The 21,450-nt window shown below is 47.3% G+C and overlaps 1 protein-coding gene across 2 annotated transcripts in view; it reads right to left on the bottom strand.

Annotated features, from left to right (window-relative positions):
- MTOR (mechanistic target of rapamycin kinase) overlaps positions 1 to 21,450 on the bottom strand; it is a 938,810-nt gene that overhangs the window by 640,236 nt on the left and 277,124 nt on the right. Inside the window, exons 19-20 of one of the 2 annotated variants that reach the window (XM_086921314.1) lie at positions 3,635 to 3,885; positions 1,498 to 1,518 (exon numbers count right to left, since the gene is read on the bottom strand). In XM_086921314.1, the coding sequence (XP_086777440.1) occupies positions 1,498 to 1,518; positions 3,635 to 3,885 (272 nt within the window). The remainder of the gene's footprint in view (positions 1 to 1,497; positions 1,519 to 3,634; positions 3,886 to 21,450) is intronic. The other variant, XM_086921315.1, reaches the window with a different exon arrangement.

The following is a 21,450-nucleotide window of genomic DNA, read 5'->3' as shown; positions in this document are numbered from 1 at the left end:
AAAATACTTGTAAATTTACACACTTACTCCTATGAACATTAAAATGTTTTAGGAGTTTGCAAACATTCTAAGTAATACGCCAGGAAACCTTCACAAGCCACACATAGTATTTGGAATGTCATGTGACATTTTCTAATTCTTCTACGTAAATTTCTATACACAGCACAACACCAAGTTGGGAAAAAGCAAGTCATTGTACCACTGCACATTTTTTTCTTTCTTTTTCCTCCATGGGAAAACACCAGCACCTTCACCCCCATGAAGTTTGAGTGCAGGCCATTCCCCCTACCAAGTTGGAAGAGGAGTTGCTCATGCCCATGCTGGAGTGATTTCTGGCTCCAGGTTGGAGAGAAGCTTGTGAACGCCTACAAACTCACACATCTGTGGGTGTTCACAAACTCCCAAGGCAACCCATTCCTTTGATCTATTTACTCCCCCAACCTTTGTGAGGGTTGCACTACTGTGCAGCTGTTTGCAATAGTAGTAGCTTACAATACAGCAGTAAAACCACTTATGCCTGCAATAGTTATCCCTCAGTGGATACCCAACAGATGTAAATGGTGCAATTACCACCATTAAAAGTAGGTTTATGGCCATAAATAGCTTGATGAATTCAGCACCATGCCTTTTATTATGGAATTGGACTTCAAAAGTTGCAGATATGTCTCAAGAGTTGTTAGATGCCAGAAATAATTTCTTTCTTTTGCAAGTATTCTCGGGTACTTTGGAGCTTTCCTTCCTTTAGAGAATCTATGGCAGTTACGGGAAGATTCACCCACCTGATGGCCACCCAGATAACTCAAAAAGACATTTTACAGCAGAGAGAATCTCTAGCAATCCCAGTAAGGCTCTTCATTACCCTCAGCCAAAAACGGAACATGATACAACGAGCATCTGGCAAAACAATTACAAATAGAAATCCAGAGCCGCAGAACGGTAATGACTTCCACCTCCTTTTGGTTAAGGGCAGAAATTCATGGTCATTTTTAGGCTGTTCTCCTTTCATACAGTAACATAAACCCACAAGTGAATTCTAAGAGGAATGACTGGGACTGGTGTACACTTCGAGCAACTCCTTCACATCATGTGAATTCTCATTTCTTTCTCCTCATGTTGTACTGTTCCCTCCCAGTATTCCTACTCACTCCCATTTAACTCTCTTCCTGGTGTACACACCCCTACATTTGTTCTTGTGCATCACACCCAATCCACATCTAGTACAGTATGAGTTAAACATAGAGCATTCCACTTCCCCAAAGGATCTTGATGGTTGCAGGTGGATGGGACAGACAGGGGGTCGGGCCCGGAGCTGGAAGGTCAGGCACGGTAAGTTTCAAGTCGTTGCGGGGGGCTCTGTGGGAAGAAGTTGTTACTTTTGGCTTGGATGCAGCAGCCAAACAGCCAAAGTGTTTTCTTCCTCCGGGCCCGACCTCTACTGATGGCTCTGGTCATGTTGCGGCAGCGAAGAAAGTGCACTTGGGCGTCGTCAGAACTTACTTGGGGAGAAGGCTGGTGGGACTGGAGAAGCAGCAAAGAAAAACAAAGGGACAAGCATTAACAAAAGCGATGCAGCAAGGCCAGGCTCACTGCCCCTCCATACCCATTAAAATATAAATTTTCCATTTATAAAGCCTCCAATAAAGTGCACAAATACACAGCTACCTATCAAGGGTAGTGCACGAATACACCCATCCCATAAAGAAAAAGCAGTCAGCGTCTACTTGAATAAAGCCCTTGCCAATGAGGCAGATCACTGTGCAAGTGCATGAAAACACACTTGCCCTGAAAAAGAGGAAGAGCTATCAACATGTGCTTGTATATACTCAAAGTAGCAGAGAGAATACCAGAATTAAAAGCAAGCGCTCATATACACCTCCATCTGCCGAAAGAAAAAGACAGGAAAAAGCAAGTTGCTGAATACACCTAGCAAAAGGAGAGCAGGCAGAAATGGCTCTTATACACCCCAAACAACTCAGAGAAAAGAAAGGGCTGTCAATACGTGCAGGAATTACTCCACCAGTGAGTGACAAAAATAGAGCACACAGTGTGAACTACACTATGCTAGCCGATGCAAAAGGAGCAGTCAACAAACATTCTAAAATATCTTTCTACACAGAGAAAAGTAATTAAGTCAAGAGCACACAAATACACCTGTGCCACAATCAGCATGGGGCTCAAATAAACCTTGCATGCCCAAAGAAAGGAAAACAGCCAAAGAGACCAAAATGAACATAGGTCCACTCTACTCTATAAGGAAAAATAGAGGAGCCAGAGTGCATGAGTACACTTTGTCTCATCTAGAGAAAGACAGATCAGCTGCATCAGTTCCCCAATACTTCCCACTATTTAAGTGAAAAGGAGAACAGCCAACAAATGTACAAATAAACCACTACCTGTGAGAGAAAGGGTGCACAGGAATACCAGTCAAAAAATGTCCATATACTATTCTGCCCACTCAAGAAAAGGAAAAGCAGATAACAAGTGCCCAAATGTGAACATCTTTCGCCCGACAAACTGAGGGATAGAAGACAGCAGGAGTAGGAGTACAACTTCACAGGAAAGGAAAAAGTAAGCAGTGATCTAGAATCTGAATAAATCAAATGAAATCATGAGTTAGCAAGCACATTAACAACACAGCGAGTCCATCTAGTGGGTGCCTCAATACATCCAACTAATTATTAACAAGGGAAAGAGACTCCAGGCCAGTGTTCATAAAGCATCGGGTTCAAATGAGAATTAAGACATCAGTGATAAGAGCAAGAGGGTAAAGATTCCAGGACAGTTAGAAAGCATCTGTTCCACCTCCCAGATGAATGGAGAGAAAAGAGAGGGGCTCAATGGAGAGCCAAAACAACTCTAGATTACCTGGGAGAAACTGGGCCTCCTACAAAGGACACTTTCTGCCCTCTTATTTATGAGAATGTAGAACGTCCCACCAAGTGCAGCAGAATACCACCAATTGTGAGAAAGAGAGATAGTCCATGGAGTGCCCAAAAATTTGAGTTAAGGGTTGAACTTGAACAGGAGGGAAGAGGAGTGTTAGGAGACAGGAGGACGTTACAAAGCTAGGATTTAAAGAATTATAAGTTAAACAGGATGCAGATAACTTAACAAGGCACACAAATGAAAATGGAAGCAGAGGAATGAGAGGAAAACAAAAATCCAAGGGCAGAAGAGGGAAAGCACATGGATACAAACGAAAACAAATAGAGGAACAGTTTCTGTGCAGATGGGACATAGGGGTAGAAATGCAGAGCAGAACTTTAAGGGAGGGAAACTAAAAGTTCTGGTGAAGTAAAGAAGAAGGATCAGGCAGAATGAAAGCACACAAGAGCAAGAAGAGACATTACATTAAGTGAAGGAAGGAGTGAGACCATGCAAGAAAAGTGACTGAGCATGCAAAGTAGGGAGAACTAAGTAGGGAGAACACACAGGCACCTAAAGGAGACCACGCAGACAAGAGATTAAGATCATTAAGGCTAGGGAGGAAGGCCATGCAGGCAAGAGAGAAAACCATGCAGACAAGAGAGGAAGACTACCCGACACTAGAGAGTACGGCTAATGGCATGGACAAGACCCCATTAGTGAAAAGCAAACATGAGACAATGCCTGGAGAAAGTAAGAGCACACTCACCTCCCGGGCACTTCCATCACAGAGTCGGATGACTGCTAGGAAGGTGGGCATGACCTGTGGTAAGAACTGCACACACTTGAGGCCCAGAGACTTGAAGATGAAGGTGATAGCTTGTACCACCATTGTGTGATGGTTTGAGAGCGACTGGTCCCGCAAGATCCTCATTAGCGTCACAATGGAGACCGCTGGGTAGAACTCATCCAGAGGTAGGTTCCCCATGTTCACCAACATTTCACTAGTGCTATAATCCGCTGTGAATACAAAAAGCAGACAGTGAATGAAATTAACAGTAAATCAAGTTAAGAGAGGGAATATGCACAAGGGGAATGAGGAAGGACAAAACCAAAATCCACAAGTGAGCTAGCAAGATCAGAGGAATCAGGGGCAGCATTTGAAATTATGTAAAAGACAGAGATAACCACATGGCTGCAGGTGAGGGAAATAATTAGACAGAGACGGCAATGGGTCCTGCAACAATACCAAGAAGTCAGTGAAGATCAAAGCGAGCGAAGGTACCAGGGGAAAAGTGTGAGAGTCAGAGCAAATCAGGGAGTAATGGAAAGGTACGCAACAAGAGTCATTACTAGCAAAGGTGTAGTGGGCTACAAGTGGAATTTAGTAACACAACACAACTAGTGACAATGGCAATGATAATCAAAACTGTGATAAAATGAGAGACAGCAAGCGAACTACAGAGAGAGGAGCAGCTGGGAGCAAAGAGAATTCGGGAGCAAGAGGACCCACGTAATAAGCATGAATGAGTGCAATAGGACCAGGGCCGTTACGAGGCGAACAGAAACATGGATTTGTATCCAGAACAGGAATCAAAGCAAGCAAGCGGCAATAAGAAAACAAAATGAAGCAATAATAGAGAAGCGGAAACAAGACAAACAGGGTGTCTATGGATTCCAGAAAGTAGAGAGACCAACATAGTCAATGGGAGGAGGGAACCAAGGAGCAACAAGAAAGAGTCTAGGAGAGAAATCAGGGAAGCAACAGATAGTCAGTAAGAGAATGGGGTAGGGAGATTCAAGATGGTGTCAGTGAGAGCAGTGGAACTGAAAAGCAACGATGAAGATGGACGAGTGCCATTGATCACTTCAAGCGGAACAACCAGGGGCAATGAGGGAAATTGCGGAAACACCAGCGACAGGGACATTATAGCAATAAAAACACTGCCAGCAAGAAAGAGGAAACAGTTGTAAGATGGAAAATCAGTGAAAGCAATGCAACAAGGGGAGATAAGAGTCACAGAAAGCAATGGGGCAAGAATGCAATAAGAAAGAGCGAGAGGAACAAGAATAAAGAGCAATAAGATTGAGTCAATGAGACCAAAGTAAAGGGTCACTGGGGAAACGAGTACAGATAATAGAATCATCTGGGCAACAACAGCAGTGATAAAGGGAAGGAGTGAGCGTGACAAAACAAGCAGGATGGGTCAATAGCAAACCAGAGATGATGGGTTGATTAAAGGGGGACATAGAAAGCAACAAAACCACAAGCAACAAGGCAACTATAGTGAGAAGAGGTAACAAGGAGTAGTCCAAAAGGAAAGAAACCAGAGGTTGCAAGAAGCTGTTAATGCAAAAAAAGGTGAAGGCTAGGGTACCAGCGGGAATGTATAGAAGAGCAATCAGGAACAATATAAACACACACTAAGGTTCTGTGAAAGTAAAGAAAAGAAGCCATAAAAGAGAGTCAGGCAGAGGTGGAGAGAGTACATAAAGACCAAGCGCAATAAGTCAGTTAGTGAGAGTCGCACAGTGCACTGGGATAGGAGTAATGATAAACAGCCAAGGGAGAGAACCAAGGAAAGAGAGTGACTGTGAGCATCAGCGAAAGCAGTGCATCAAGTGAGAGTAAGTGAGAGCAACCAAGACTGGGGCAGTGATAGAGAAAAATATAATTTTACTGACAAGAGTGAGCCAGTAAATTTAGGAGGATCTGGGACAATAAAAGCCAGTGAACAATGGAACATAGGTAACAAAATGCAGTCTGTGAAGGCCAATGAACACAGAGGAACGAAAAGCAGTATGTGAACGAGTTGTGACTCTGAAATAAAAAAACAAGCATTTGCAATGCAATAGATCTCGCATTATAAAAGTTTGAGCTATTGGTATTGTAAATGACACATTTTTTATTTATGTGTTGGTTTTGAAAATAGCGAAATTAATAGATTTGTTATTTACAATGCCAATAGTTTTACCTTTCGCAAATGTGACACCTATAGCATTTGTAATGCAATATGTGTTGTATTTACGTGACTTAGATGTATTGATATTACAAATAACAATGGCTTTTAATTTTTTTAATAATTAATACTTAAATAAAAGTTATTGTAATTTATAATGGCAATAGCTAAAACTTTTGTAAATAACTTTTGTCAAGATTATGTTCAATGTATTTTACTGTAACGAAAATCCAAAAACAGTAGTGAAATAACATCTTTTTATCATATGTAATAAAGCTTGAAACATTGAGAGAACATATTTGAACGAGTTGTTGTTGAATGGTTGCACAGATTGATGCTGTGGTGGCACTGAGTGATGTTGTGGTGGCGACGAGTGATGCTGTGGCGTTCAGTGATGCTGTGGTAGCGCATAGTGATGTTGTGGTGCCCCTGAGTGATGCTGTGGTGGTGCTGAGGGATGCTGTGGTGATGCGATAGACAGAGTTAGTGCGAGAGATAGATAGAGGGAGGGTGATAGAGAGATAGATAGAGGGAGGGCGATAGATAGATAGATAGGTAGATAGATAGATAGATAGATAGATAGATAGATAGATAGATAGATAGATAGATAGATAGATAGAGTGAGGGCGATAGATAGAGGGAGGGCGATAAATAGAGGGAGGGCGGTAGATAGAGTAAGGGCGATAGAGTGAGGGCAATAGATAGAGTGAGGGCGATAGATAGAGTGAGGGCGATAGATATATAGATAGAGATAGATAGATAGATAGATAGATAGATAGATAGATAGATAGATAGATAGATAGATAGATAGATGGCGATAGATAGAGTGAGGGCGATAGATAGATAGATCGATAGATAGATAGAGTGAGGGCGATAGATAGAGTGAGGGCGATAGATAGATAGAGAGAGATAGATAGATAGATAGATAGATAGATAGATAGATAGATAGATAGATAGATAGATAGATAGATAGAGGGCGATAGATAGAGTGAGGGCGATAGATAGATAGAGTGAGGGCGATAGATAGATAGAGTGAGGGCGATAGATAGATAGATAGATAGATAGATAGATAGATAGATAGATAGATAGATAGATAGATAGATGGCGATAGATAGAGTGAGGGCGATAGATAGATAGATCGATAGATAGATAGATAGATAGATAGATAGATAGATAGATAGATAGATAGATAGATAGATAGATAGATAGATAGATAGATAGATAGAGGGCGATAGATAGATAGAGTGAGGGCGATAGATAGAGTGAGGGCGATAGATAGATAGAGAGAGATAGATAGATAGATAGATAGATAGATAGATAGATAGATAGATAGATAGATAGATAGATAGATAGATAGAGGGCGATAGATAGAGTGAGGGCGATACAGATTGATAGAGTGAGGGCGATAGATAGATAGATGGATAGATAGATAGATAGATAGATAGATAGATAGATAGATAGATAGATAGATAGATAGATAGATAGATAGATAGATAAATCGATAGATAGAGTGAGGGCGATAGATAGAGTGAGGGCGATAGATAGATAGAGAGAGAGAGAGAGAGAGATAGATAGATAGATAGATAGATAGATAGATAGATAGATAGATAGATAGATAAATCGATAGATAGAGTGAGGGCGATAGATAGAGTGAGGGCGATAGATGAATAGATAGAGTGAGGGCGATAGATGGATAGATAGATAGATAGATAGATAGATAGATAGATAGATAGATAGATAGATAGATAGGAGTGAGGGCGATATATAGATAGATAGATAGATAGAGTGAGGGCGATATATAGATAGATAGATAGATAGAGTGAGGGCGATAGATAGAGTGAGGGTGATAGATAGAGTGAGGGCGATAGATAGAGTGGGGGCGATAGATAGATAGATAGATAGATAGAGTGGGGGCGATAGATAGATAGATAGATAGATAGATAGATAGATAGATAGATAGATAGATAGATAGATAGATAGCGATAGACAGATAGATAGAGTGAGGGCGATAGATAGAGTGAGGGCGAGGTTGGCGGATTTATGCTAAGTGTAATGGTCATCCAAAATTACCAATACCGAGCAGTAGAAGAGGGCCAGTTTTACTAAAGTGCGAAGTCTGAAAAAGACACATTTATGACAGGTGCAACCTTCTAACCCAATTGAAACTGGACACTCAGTATATACTGAAAACAATGGTTCACCTGGAATTCATTTATACCAACTTTGCAGTGAAGCAAAGAAATAGGTTCATGCATGCAATTAGTGAGGTAAACCACTAATACACTCTAGCCTTAAGGGTGCATGTAATCAAAACAGAAAAGTAGAGTAAACTACACGTATTGTGTAGTAATTTGTGGACCACATAGAAATTGTAAAAAATGTCACATACAAGGTGCTATAAGCAGACAAATCAACGAATGAGCACTGTGTCCGAAGGTGACAAAACATACAGAACTGAAGAGGTGACAATTTTAAGTACAGGCTACAGCTTTCAATATGTGTTTATAAATACATGCATAAGCTCATCAATTAAAAAGGAAAATTCTTTCAAGGCAGTTATAGTGTGCTTTGGTGTCAATGGCGTTTCAAACTCTTTAGAAATGTTGCGCTCTCTTCAGGACAATGAGATAACTGGAACACCGGATTAAAGGTATAGCAAGAAGGTGGTGATTGGATGATGTAACCAGGATGTGTTAGAGTTCCCGTGACACACAAACTGTGCCTCACTCGGCTGGGCTTGAAACTGAGCAGTGCCTTCATGGGCAATTGATGTGTAGTTTGACCCTTTAGGTCGGTCATTAGGGGGATAAAAGTCCTCTTTATAATGAAAATATCCCGCGTGAAGCTGGTGCACAATCCAGGCTGCCTCTGGATACAAAAAATCAGTACAAAGGCGGAAGTGGGAGAACACTGAACCCTCAAGATCTCTACCTTTTCCCACCTTGGGACACAGCGCACATTTGCCGATTTGTCCGCTTATTGCACCTTGTATGTGACATTTGTACAATGTCTATGTGGTCTACAAACTACCAAAATATTAGGGTACTTACTATACAGTTGTGGTTAAATTAAAAATACACATAAGGCTAGGTAGGGGTTATTATCGGTTTTTCTACATTAATTGCATGCTTAGAATACATTTCTTTCCTAATCTATATAACGTGCATGAATAATTTTCAATGATGTCATAAATATGCCAATTAGTGGTTTTAAAAATTGGAAAATCCTCACTATTTTTGATCACAGAATGTTTGTAAGTATGATCTCGAGATGACAAAGAATAAACCAACGCAACTTAGTTTCTCGTAACTAGGCAGACTCAATCTCCCATCCGGATGACGTCAGTACATTGATAAGGATGGTTACACACAACTCTTGTGTCACCAAGGACGTAATGAACAAGTTACTTACCTTCGGTAACGATATATCTGTAAGAAACATTAGTTAGTGTTAGATTCCTTACCTTAGAATATCCCCAGGCGTCAGTCTGGATCCGGAAACTTTTGCGTAGCAGTACCCCTGCGCGTCGGTAGGCGTCGTCTGCAGGCGTCCCCTGCGGCTCCGCGTCCGTCGTCGGCGTCGTGCGCCGTGATGACGTCGCTGGAGTATATAGACGCCGCCTCCGCGCGCTGACGTCAGTTCTTTGCACACAGCATTTCCGCGCCAGGAGACGCAGAGTCATGAGAGAACCAACACTGGTGCCATGTAAAACTAGGGCCCTGAAAGGGATGTCCTTAACCCTAGGTATCAGTTCGCAGAACGGGGAGGATGGGTGGGATCGGTAAGGAATCTAACACTAACTAATGTTTCTTACAGATATATCGTTACCGAAGGTAAGTAACTTGTTCATCTGAAAGAAACACGTTAGTGTTAGATTCCTTACCTTAGAATACATACCCCAGCAATACCAACCCCGGTGGTGGGTCTGCGAACCAATACAATACTACACCAGAAAGTCCTGGAGGACAGAACGGCCAAAGAAGCCATCCCTCCGGACTTGACTGTCCAGGCAGTAGTGCCTCGCAAAGGTGTGCAGCGAGGCCCACGTAGCCGCTTGGCAAATGTCCTGCAAGGGGACTCCCCGGCCCAGGGCAGTGGTAGCCGCCGTGGCCCGAGTGGAATGGGCCCTCAGCCCAACAGGAGGCTCCTTCCGAGCCAAAGAGTAGCACGCTTTGATGCAGAGGACGACCCATCGAGAGATGGTTAGTTTACAGACCGCCCGTCCCTTCTTCGCACCCACGTAACCAACAAACAGTTGGTCATCCACCCGGAACTGGCGTGTGCGATCCATGTAAAATGAAAGCGCACGTTTTGGGTCCAGACGATGGAGCCGCTCTTCATCCTTTGAAGGATGCGGAGGCGGGAAGAAGGAAGGGAGGGTGATGGACTGCCCGATGTGAAAGGCCGAAACAACCTTGGGCAGGAAAGAAGGTCTAGTCCTCAGAACCACCTTGTCGGGATGAATGGACAGGAAAGGAGGTTGGACAGAAAGAGCCTGGAGCTCACTCACTCTCCTGGCAGAGGTGATGGTAACCAGGAAAGCCGTCTTTAAAGTCAGGAGACGGAGAGGGCAAGAATGAAGGGGCTCAAAGGGAGCACACATCAGAAAAGTTAGAACCAGGTTCAAATCCCACTGAGGCATCACAAACGGAACAGGTGGAAACATGTGAGTGATGCCTTTCAAGAATCGAGTTACAATCGGGGATTTGAACAAAGAAGGCTGATCAGGAAGCCTTAAAAAGGCTGAAAGGGCAGAAAGGTAGCCCTTGATAGTGCCCAGAGCAGAGCCCTGCTGGGCAAGAGAAAGAAGAAACAGAAGAACCTCCGAAAGAGGGGCAGAAAGAGGATCCACAGCCTTTGCTGTGCACCATGCCACAAATCTGTTCCACCGACAGGCGTATACCGACTTAGTGGAGGGACGCCTGGCTGCCAGAATAACATCACAGACTTCAGGAGGCAAGTCAAATGGCCTCAACTGCCGCCGCTCAATCTCCAAGCATGGAGGTGGAGACTGGACAGGTTCGGGTGGAGGACCGTCCCCTGCTGCTGCGACAGAAGGTCCTCCTGAAGGGGCAGGCGGATCGGGGGACCGACTGACATGCTGAGTAGCTCGGGATACCAGTATCTTCGAGCCCAGTCCGGAGCCACAAGGATAACTTGGGCCCGGTCGCGCCTGATCTTCTTCAGCACTCTGGGCAGAAGTGGTATAGGCGGAAAGGCGTATAACAGACCGCAACTCCACTCGCGCCGAAAGGCGTCGCCGTGCGAGTGCCGTCTTGGAAACTCCAACGCGCAGAACTGATGACATTGCGCGTTCTCTTCGGTGGCGAATAGATCTAACCAAGGCTCTCCCCATTGCAGAAAGATGCCTTGCGCCACGTCCGAGTTCAGACGCCATTCGTGATCCATCGAGCACCGACGGCTGAGCTCGTCCGCCCTGGCGTTCAGAGAACCTGCCAGGTGTTGAACCGTCAGAGTCACGCCCTGACGTTCCAGCCATTGCCAGAGGCGCAGAGCCTCCTGGCAAAGGGTCCACGACCCCACACCGCCCTGTTTGTTGCAGTACCACATGGCGGTGGTGTTGTCGGTGAACACCTGCACTACACTCCCGTTGACAAAGGGGAGGAATGCCTTCAGTGCCAGACGAATCGCCCGCAGCTCCAACAGATTGATATGGAGCCGGGACTCCGCCGGAGACCAGATGCCTCTGATCTCTGCCTCTCCCAAGTGGCCACCCCAGCCCTGGAGGGACGCGTCCGTCACGACAACGTGCTCCGGTTGGGGAAGGGAGAGGGACTTGCCCCTGACCCAATCACGGTCCGTAAGCCACCACTGCAGTTGTCTCGCAGTGCCCTCCGAGATCAAGACGTGGTCGGACAAGTTGCCCTGATGCTGGGCCCACTGAAACTTCAGGTCCCACTGCAGAGCCCGCATCCGCCACCGAGCGTGATGCACCAGAAGGATGCAGGAAGCCATCAGTCCCAGCAGCCGCAGCGTCAACCTGACCGAAACCCGGGATAGCGGCTGAAAGATGGGAATCAAAGCCTGAATATCCCGAACCCGCCGTTCCGGAGGATAAACCCGAAACTGCGCCGAGTCCAGAACCGCTCCGATGAAAAGGAGCTTTTGAGAGGGACACAGGTGTGATTTCGGCACATTGATGGAGAACCCCAGGTCGTGCAAGAGGTCCGCCGTCATCTGAAGGTGGTGGACGACTGTCTGGGGCGAGCCCGCCTTCAACAACCAGTCGTCTAGGTAGGGGAAGACTGAAACCCCCAACCTGCGCAGATGGGCTGCGACCACCGCCATCACCTTTGTGAACACCCGTGGGGCGCTGGTAAGGCCGAAGGGAAGCACGATAAACTGAAAATGCTCCTGGCCTACCGCGAACCGCAGGTAACGCCGGTGGGCCGGCAGGACGGGAATGTGAAAATAGGCGTCCTGCAAGTCCAACGCTACCATCCAGTCTTGTGGGTCTAGAGCAGCCAAGACCTGAGCTAACGTCAACATCTTGAACTTCTCCTTCCGGAGGAAGCCGTTGACGTTCCTTAGATCCAAGATAGGACGTAGGCCCCCCTTGTCCTTCTTGGGCACCAGAAAGTAGTGGGAATAACAACCACGCCCTACTTCTGGCCCAGGAACGCGCTCGATGGCCCCCTTGGCCAAGAGGGCCGTAACTTCCTCCTGCAGAAGTGTCAAGTGGTCCCCCGACACACGGTGGTTCTGCGGTGGCATGGCTGGAGGAGAGGTCTCGAAGGGGAGGGAGTAGCCCCTTCGGACGATTTGCAGCACCCACCTGTCCGAAGTGATCGTGCGCCAGTGAGCGTGGTGATGGCGAACCCTGCCACCCACTGGCGTCACATGGGGCCGAAAGCACGGACTAGGAGGATTTTGGGGTAGATGCTGCGGGGGAAGGTGTGGTCTGACCCCGCCGTTGTCCCCGACCGCCACCACGGCGGTTTCCACGGCCGCCACCGCGTTGAAAGGATTGTTGCGGCGCGTGGCTGGCAGCACGTGTGGGGGCGCCCCTTCCTTGGCCACGAAAGGGACGAAACGAACCCGTTTGCTGACGCTGGGTCGAGAGACCCAAGGACTTGGCCGTGACCCTGGAGTCCTTGAAGCGTTCCAGCGCGTGGTCCGCCTTGTCACCGAAGAGGTGACAGCCATCGAACGGCATGTCCATCAAGGTATTTTGGACGTCTGCCGAAAAATTGGCGGATCTCAGCCAGGCGTGGCGACGAATCGCCACTGTCGTTGACATAGCTCTGCCCAGCGAGTCGGTCGTATCAAGACCACACCGTATCGAATATTTCGCTGCATCTCGGCCCTCAGCCACAGCCTGACCGAGTTTTGCCCGCACCTCCATGGGGCATTCTGGTAGCAGTTCCGCGACCGTATCCCACACAGAGTGGGTGTAGCGGCCCAAGAGGCAAGCGGTGTTGCAAGACCGCAGGCCCAAACTAATGGACGAGAAGACCTTCTTGCCAAATTGGTCATACCTCTTGGATTCCCTGTCGGGCGGGGCCGACGGGAATGCGGACTGGGAGGTCGAGGCCTGGATCACCAGACTCTCAGGAGTGGGGTGGGTAGACAGGAACTTGGGGTCGTCCGGACAAGGACGGTGGCGCCTGGCCACGTTCCGATCAACAGGCGGACCTGAAGCGGGCCTGGACCAAGTGCCCAACAGAACGTCTGACAAGGCTTCATTAAACGGCAGCAGTGGCTCCTGTGGGCATGACTGCGGTTTGAAGACCTCGGTGAGGATGTTAGGCCTCACGGCCGCGACGGGGAGCTCAAGGTGTAAGGCCTTGGCAGCCCTCATCAGCACCACAGAATATGCAGCTCCCTCCACCGATGCCACGGAAGGAGGAGAGATCAAACCAGGGTTAGGAGAGTCGTCCAGACCACTGGCATCCCCCAAGTCACCTGTCCAGTCCGGGTCATACTGGCACTCGCGTGACAGAGGGTCCTCGGACCCCTCCCAACCTTCACCGAACTCTTCATCTTCTCCGTATTCGGAGTCAACGATGTAGACCGGCTCCTCGGGGTTCATGGGCCCCATCGGCGCCGGGACCGGCGTCGAGCGACGCCCGTCCGGCGCCGCGTCCGGCGTCGGGGAAGGCAAGGGGACGGCGCCGCCCGGAGCCGGCGCCGGAACCCCGCCGCCGGCCGGAGCCGGCACCGGAGAACCGGCGCCGCGCGGGGGCGGCGTCGGGGGTAACCCCGATGGCAACGGCGCCGGGGAGGCCGGAAGACCAGCCGGCGCCGATCCCGAAGGCCCTTGCGGCGCCGGGGTCGGAGCCGTCGGCGGCGCCGGGGCCGGAGCACCCGACGGCGCCGAGGCAGGGACACCCGAACCGCCAGGGCCCCCAGACGGTAGCACTGGGCCCGAAGGCACCGTAGGCCCCGTCGGAGAACCGAGCGCCCTCATGGCCATGAGGGCGCTCGACCTCGATCTCCTCAGGCGTCGCACCGTGCCCAGGGACCGGAGGGTATGAGGCAGGCCGCGCCGGCGACTCTCGCGGAGCCGCGGGGTTGGGGTCACCCGAGCCCCCGGCCGCATCGCGCGAGCGTCGGGGGGAGTCGGGGGTACGATGACGACGCCCCGACTTCTTGTGCTTCCTACCTGACGAGCCTGACGAGTGGTGTCGACTTCCGGAACGCTCGGCGCGGCTCCGCGATCGTTCCCTCGAACGCTCTCTCGACCTCCGGCCGGACCGGGACCGCTCCCGGTCCCGACGTGGGGCCGACACCCGGAGCTCCAGTAGCTTGCGGGACCGCTCCCGCCTAGCCTTGTTGGTGAGGGCCCGGCAGTCGACGCAGGAGTCCACGTCGTGGTCGGGGCCCAGACACCGGAGACAGAGGCGGTGATGGTCTGTGACCGACATCGTGCGCTCACAGTCATCACAGTGCTTGAACCCAGGCATCCTATCAGGCACAAGTGAGAAATAACTTCGAAAAAACTTGGTCAAAGACCGGAGTACTGCTCTTCAGATCTGCGTCCACTGGCGCGGAAAAAAGAAGAACTGACGTCAGCGCGCGGAGGCGGCGTCTATATACTCCAGCGACGTCATCACGGCGCACGACGCCGACGACGGACGGGGAGCCGCAGGGGACGCCTGCAGACGACGCCTACCGACGCGCAGGGGTACTGCTACGCAAAAGTTTCCGGATCCAGACTGACGCCTGGGGATATTCTAAGGTAAGGAATCTAACACTAACGTGTTTCTTTCAGATATCCAGTCCTTGTGCTTTTTCTTTCACAAATTAATGCTTTCCGGTGTTTTATTGCAATTGAAGCAATCATAGCGAGTCGGGCTCTAAGTCGGAGAATGCACCTGGTTGCTAAATTAAAACCTCAACAGGGTGGCCAGTTGCGTCCACAATGACATGGAGTCATCTGGGAAAACGCGTTCGAGTATCAGTGAATTAATGAACGAATGGGCGACTGGTAAAGAGAGCTGTAATGGATACTTCAGATATTTACCGCGCTAAGAAACGACAAAAATACATTATATAGCACTATATAAAATGAGTTATAGTTATAACAGAAGGCATGAAATACATACGTAATTGTATTTCTTACCTTGCACGAAGTCTCTCAAGCCTGGGCCTGTATACTAATGTAAAAAAAATGATTTTACGCCACAGTAGTGATCAGACTGCCGTGCCCCTAAGTATGCCCTTCTCATAGATTGCAAATCCATGGCTGACGTACCGCCTGGACTCTGGTGGGCGACTGAATGCGACAGGGACTGGTGAGATCCTCGAAAGTCACTCCGCACAAACACGTGACAAGCCTCACGTTTGGCACAGAGCATTGCCAGACGTCACAACGTTCTGACTGTTGCCTGCATACAGCATAAAAACATTAACCCACCAATCTGTTTTTTTGTTTCCATGGAGGTGGAATTAAAATCCAAATCGACAGTCACGTGCAGTAGGGCGCTACATAACTACTATGCATGTATGTATGCTATAGGTATCAAAGGTGACCAATCGCAGATGCCCTTAAATTAACAGCCAATCAGATACCGTGACACAATGTAAAGTTCGATTTACAGAATGCATACAACCAATTAATTCGCTATTTTGATGCCTGGCTAAGTCACCGAAACACATTAATATTGCATGGAAAGGTGAAAATCAAGTTCCAATGTGCTTTCGAACTAATGTAATATTTGGAAAATGTATATCCTCTGGTCTTCGACTCTCTTCGCTATTGGACAAGTCTGACGACTCCTCTGAAAGCTCGTTTGCGCAACAAGAGGCTTTGGGCACACAGAAGCAGCAGCTTTGCCGTGAAATGGATCCCAAAAAAACAAGCGGGCGCAAGTGATATGTTGTAAGTGAAACCGATATTCCAACTTTCAAAGAGTAGTGATAGTTACTTCGTGAAAATAACACAGTATTAGATCAGACTTGGCAAACAGCCCAACGTTTTATGGTTAGAGTAGCTTGACGGTCTTGTAAAAGCTCGTTTTAAACCCATGGCAATTACAACAAGCTCTCGGCATTGCGTGGTGGGGGCGGGGGAGCGGCATTGCGTGGCGGGGAAGCGGCTTCCTCTGAAGTCAAATGGTTGCGATGTGCACACGCCCGGCTCACATGCACTGTAGGTAATCCGCCTAGAAAAGCCTTTGGGTGCATTTATGAAAGCCCCTACATAATATCTCGCCAACAAGCATTGCTAAATCAATGCCTGAGGCTCGACCTAAAAAGCAAAGCCACAAGACTGTGGGTAATAAGAGTAAGATAGCTGGATTGAACTCCTCTACAAGCAGGATCATCTTGCTATACTAACATCACAATGGTGCTAAAGTCTCAAACATATAAGATGTATTTCTTTACCAAAACCAGGTCCTGCGTTACATGAAGTCAAAGAGCAAAAGGAAAGACATACAAGCATTAAGATCATAGGCAATAAGGAAGGGCAGCAAAAAGAGTAACCGAAAGCAACAGGAGGTGCCGCAACCAGGAGAGGTGGCAGCCAAGTAAAGTGAAGGCAACCAGAGGGTGTCATTGAAAGCAAAAAATAATCATAAGACAAGTGGGACAATGTGTGGAAGACAATGAGTACAAGGACAAGAAGAGGAAGTCAGTGAAAGTCAAAGAAACTACAGGACAGAGCCAAGAGAGTAATATATGGCCCTAGAAGGAGACCATGTGAGCCATAAAACAAGGGCAAAAAGAATCAGTGAAAGTTAGAAGAGGCAATGAGACAAGTAGTGCATTGAGAGGCAACCAATGAGTTAGTGAAAGCAACAAGACACAATCGAAGAAAGCAGGGGAACAAAAAGCATGAAAGAGAGACCATGAGAGCAGCTGAATTAAGGACAACAGAGCCAAAGCAACTGTGGACAACCAGGATTCACTGGGTTTCACAGGATCAGTCTAACTAGGAGCAAGGGAATGGTATCATATTGGGGTTGGGAAACATGATGCAACAAGAGAGAATCAGAGAAAGCAAAGAAACTGACGAACACAATTGGACTGTCAAAGAAACAAGGTACCCCAGACCAAGGAGAGAGATTCACAGACAGCAGAGTAACTGGGTGTGAAGAAAATCAGTAAGCTAATTCACACACTGGGACTCAACATAAAGGCTACATTTCAAATACCATTTCCCATTTTGGATTGTAAACTGAAGCCACATGGGAGAGGCTAAGTAGAATACAAAACTTTTCTGGGGCCTGTAGATGGTTGTCCATCATGCTAAATGCTTCCTAACAATTGTTTATGGTACCATATTAATCAATATAACTATTTAGAGAAGCAGCATTTGCCTCAGAAATAAGTCTGCTTTATGACGATAAAAGCAATTCACCTGAATTTCAAGGCATAAACTTTTAGGGATGAGCACCAAAAAATTATATTTTACCATGACAAATTGTTCATTCCTTTCCACTGAGTTCTGCTTCATAGCAAAAGGTAATCATGAAGCTATATGAAGCTCAATGAAACTGGTGGGAGACTATAAGTAGGACACATTTGTTGGGCTAACAATTGTAAATGATAAATGGAAATAACATAACACTTCAGCAGACTTGTATACCCATTTGACACACATTTTTACGCAAAAGAAAATTGAGGCAAAACTAACATAAAAAAGCCAACTTGCTCTTTTAATCCTTCAACAATCCTTTTTCAACATTGAAAATAAGAAAGCATTTTAAAGCAATGGAAGCAGCCCTACAGTCAAAAAAGTGGACTTTCAGGTGAACAACCTGTCTCTGTGCCTCATGAAGCACTACTGTGAAGTTTGGCAGCTAATTTAGTAAGCATGACAACCACTTAATCTATTTAATGAAGATACCCAAGAAGGGACTAAATTTAATAATTCAATGTAAATACACCTGAAGAAATTCGATTTAGGAACTAAATCAATACTCAAAAAAGGATTACAAATAAAATTATTTTCTTCAATGGTCTAGGAACCGTCATTAGTGTTAATACATATTAGAATAGCAAAGCAAACCACAAGGCAGGCAAACGAGCAAGAGCTTTAATGATGCGGACCAAATAATCAAATAAAACTGAAACAAGTTGCACAATGAGGCCTCACCTTTTCGGTGTCTACTTGGAATCACTGTAAAGTGACTCGTGGGCACCCCTCTGATAGTACACAAATATATTGTACTTCTGTTACTGTGTAAACTACCTGGCTGCCATTCTCTGCTAAGTCAACAATATTACAAATATCTCCAATAAAAATAAAAACAAATCCTTAGGTTTTGTGTGGACCAATCTCCATTTGGCTAAGCTGCTGCTTTACTGCCTTCAGTTAAAAAGGTGGTGATGTCAATTATTCAGAAAGGGCAATGTTCTAAAAGGGAGAGTGCATCATCTAATAATGAAGGACAACAGTTAAATAAAGTCTCATAATAATTTATGCCTGGATTAACAGAAAATAATGCTCCAGACGGACATTTTATACAGGCACTAATGACAGCCAGAGGAATCTCTATGGAGGTACTTTCCAAGCTGCATTTGACCAAAAAAAGGGCAAATGTAAATACACTGCCTTTCTGGAATGTTCCAGAGAATTGATGTTTCTTGCCTGGCGAATCTCTTCCACTTACATGCATAACAGATCCTTGTGGTAGGACATTTGACCTCTTTCACAGACTCCAAGGCATCTAAGAGGTGAGAATCTTGCCCAACCTAACTGTTAGAAGATGGTTCTGACACTAGGGGCCGCACGGATTTTTCGCTTATTGAGCACCCAAGTGTTGAGCTTTTACTGTGGGGGAGCCTCATAATTTGAGACTCACCCACAGGGAACTCCTAATGAAGGAGACTGCATGGAGATTTTGCTGGTGTCCCTCTGGCTTGACTAGGCCGCTGCGCAGCAGCTGGAGTAGGGGGCACTGCGCTGGTTACATGCAGACACGTGTACATGCGTGTGCACACGTGTAGGGGCTGCACAGGGGAGATTTCTAGCGTGCACAGTCCAGGAGCAGCTGCAGAGTGAGTGGTATGGCAGGACTTATGTAGAGTTTGTGGTGATATGGAATAGGCTTTATACACTGGAAGGAAACATGCCAGGCAAAGTCAGTGTGTTTTACTGTGTCTTTCACTTCATTATTCCCTTATGGGGAGGTGGAAACCATGGCTAGAGTAACTTCCACAAGGCCTACAGATTCCACACACGCACTAAAGTCCTGTGTAGCGGATGTGAAAATAAGTATTCTGCAGAGTCCAAAGTCATCCAGAAATGTCATATTTCTCCGAGTCCCTGGCTGGGGTCTTACCCTGGCAGGTTAGATTAATGACCTTTCTTCCCAGAGCAAAGATCTTCCCTCCAAGGAGAAAAGATAGGTGGAGCTACAAGCCAATCCATCAACTGCTGTCGCTGGGTGCCAAGCACCAAGCTGAACCACAGTGGAGGCAGTAAGGGGGGAAGGAGTTGGGTTTCAGAGGCCATGTAGCCAGAGAAACTGGACGACGCCATTTTGAACAAACCCAGAGGCTGGACAAGAAGGAGGGAGCAGGGGCAGGGAAGTGATGGTGTCGCTGTTTGATAGGACACACAGAGACTTCCTGCCAACCTCCTACTCAACGTTTATGAAGTACTTGCACAGGAAGAGAAGCTCTCTCTGGGGTGTGGTCTGCTGAGGCAGAAGGGGCTGGAGCCTGGCAATGGGCAGTTGGAAGGAGGACACCCCTGACTGCTCCCCAGGCCCCTAACAGCACTAGAAGAAGCGTCCAGGACCGGTGCGCATAAGCATGGGCCTCTGCGCAGGGAGAAGAGAGGGGCAGGGAGCCAGTAAAAACGGCTCCTTGCAGAATGCACCCTCTTGGACGCCGGAGAGTGCTCCCAGTGGCTGGGGGCGCCACCAGGAGCAAGAAGACACGAAAATGGGGCAGAACGGACCCCCAGGGGCTGAGATATGGCCCACCGGTAGGTAGGCGACCTTTGACCCCCTAAGAAGACCGACGACAACGCGCGTGGCGCTCCGCCGCCCGTCTCAGAGATGCCCCGAGGAGGGTCAGGTCACAGGGGCTGCTCCCAAGGAGGCGCAGCGGGAGACCCGCTCATCGATTATTTATGAGAAGGAGCACAAATGCCCCATAATGCCTTGCCAGGCATTTGGAAACCTGCCGTTTTGATCCTTGGTGGTTCCCCAGAGGAGGGGGGTCACCCTCAATGGTGAAAAGGTGCTGGAGGGAGCTGCTGGAGAAGCGCAGTCTCCCTCCCTGCATGAAGAGACACATCACCCTAAGTTTCCTAAGTATTTCAAAGGAATAACCCCTCAAGGGCTCAGCCAACAATTATCACCTTCTGGGCTGGAACTTTTGTTCTTCAGCTGAGGGTGTTTGCATAATTGCCTTAAGGAGTGAAGGGCTGAGGGGGGAGATTTGGAAGAAGGCATCCCCTGCAGGTGAAGAGGTGTAATTGGACCAGTAATGCTTTTACTAATGGTTATTTCCTTTAAAGGGACTAAAGGTCACATGAGTAATATGAAGTACTGGTGTAAGGTGATGTCATAAACAAAGTGGGATTATGTTATCCGACATTCCTGCCAGGGTGTCTGGCTTTATATGCATAATTCTGTGATGCCTTTAGGGGCTGTAATTGCAATGCATTTTGTAATGATATCCAAATGTGAGGAGTACTGTCATTCTAAAGTGTGCATAAACATGTACTCTTGCTGCTGCACTTAGGTGAAGACCCCAGACTGTTATCCCTTAAGATGTAGAGGTGCATACTGTATGGTCAGTAGGAGATGCTCAGTCAGGGTCATGCGTCACCAAGGCAGGTGTAGCCCTGTTTAATGCTTGATAAGGTAATGAGGGGGTGGGGGGACGCCACTGGGCTGGTGCCAGTGCGCAGGGCCCTCGCTCCAGGTTATGTTCAACTAATTACATTGGGGGCAAGATGATGTGCGTACATGGGAGTGGTGGTACTAGACCCCACCCCCCCTGCGGGAGGGGTGGAGATGTTATACAATGTCACAAAGTAATTCCATCAGCAAATGTATATTTGTAAATTGGTGTATAGTTTTGAGTAGCGTGTGTGTTTAATGAATGTACTCTTACTTTTATAAAGCAAAGTACAGACGGGACAATCAATTATTGAGTGTTATTTTTGCGCACCTGCAAATGGCGATTACTAGCCCAC

This window comes from Lissotriton vulgaris, chromosome 5 (assembly GCF_964263255.1).
Source record: "Lissotriton vulgaris chromosome 5, aLisVul1.2, whole genome shotgun sequence".
In the NCBI taxonomy this organism is placed as follows: domain Eukaryota; kingdom Metazoa; phylum Chordata; class Amphibia; order Caudata; family Salamandridae; genus Lissotriton; species Lissotriton vulgaris.
The sequence above is the reverse complement of the archived record's forward strand: the minus strand, read 5'-3'. Positions and strand labels throughout refer to the sequence as shown.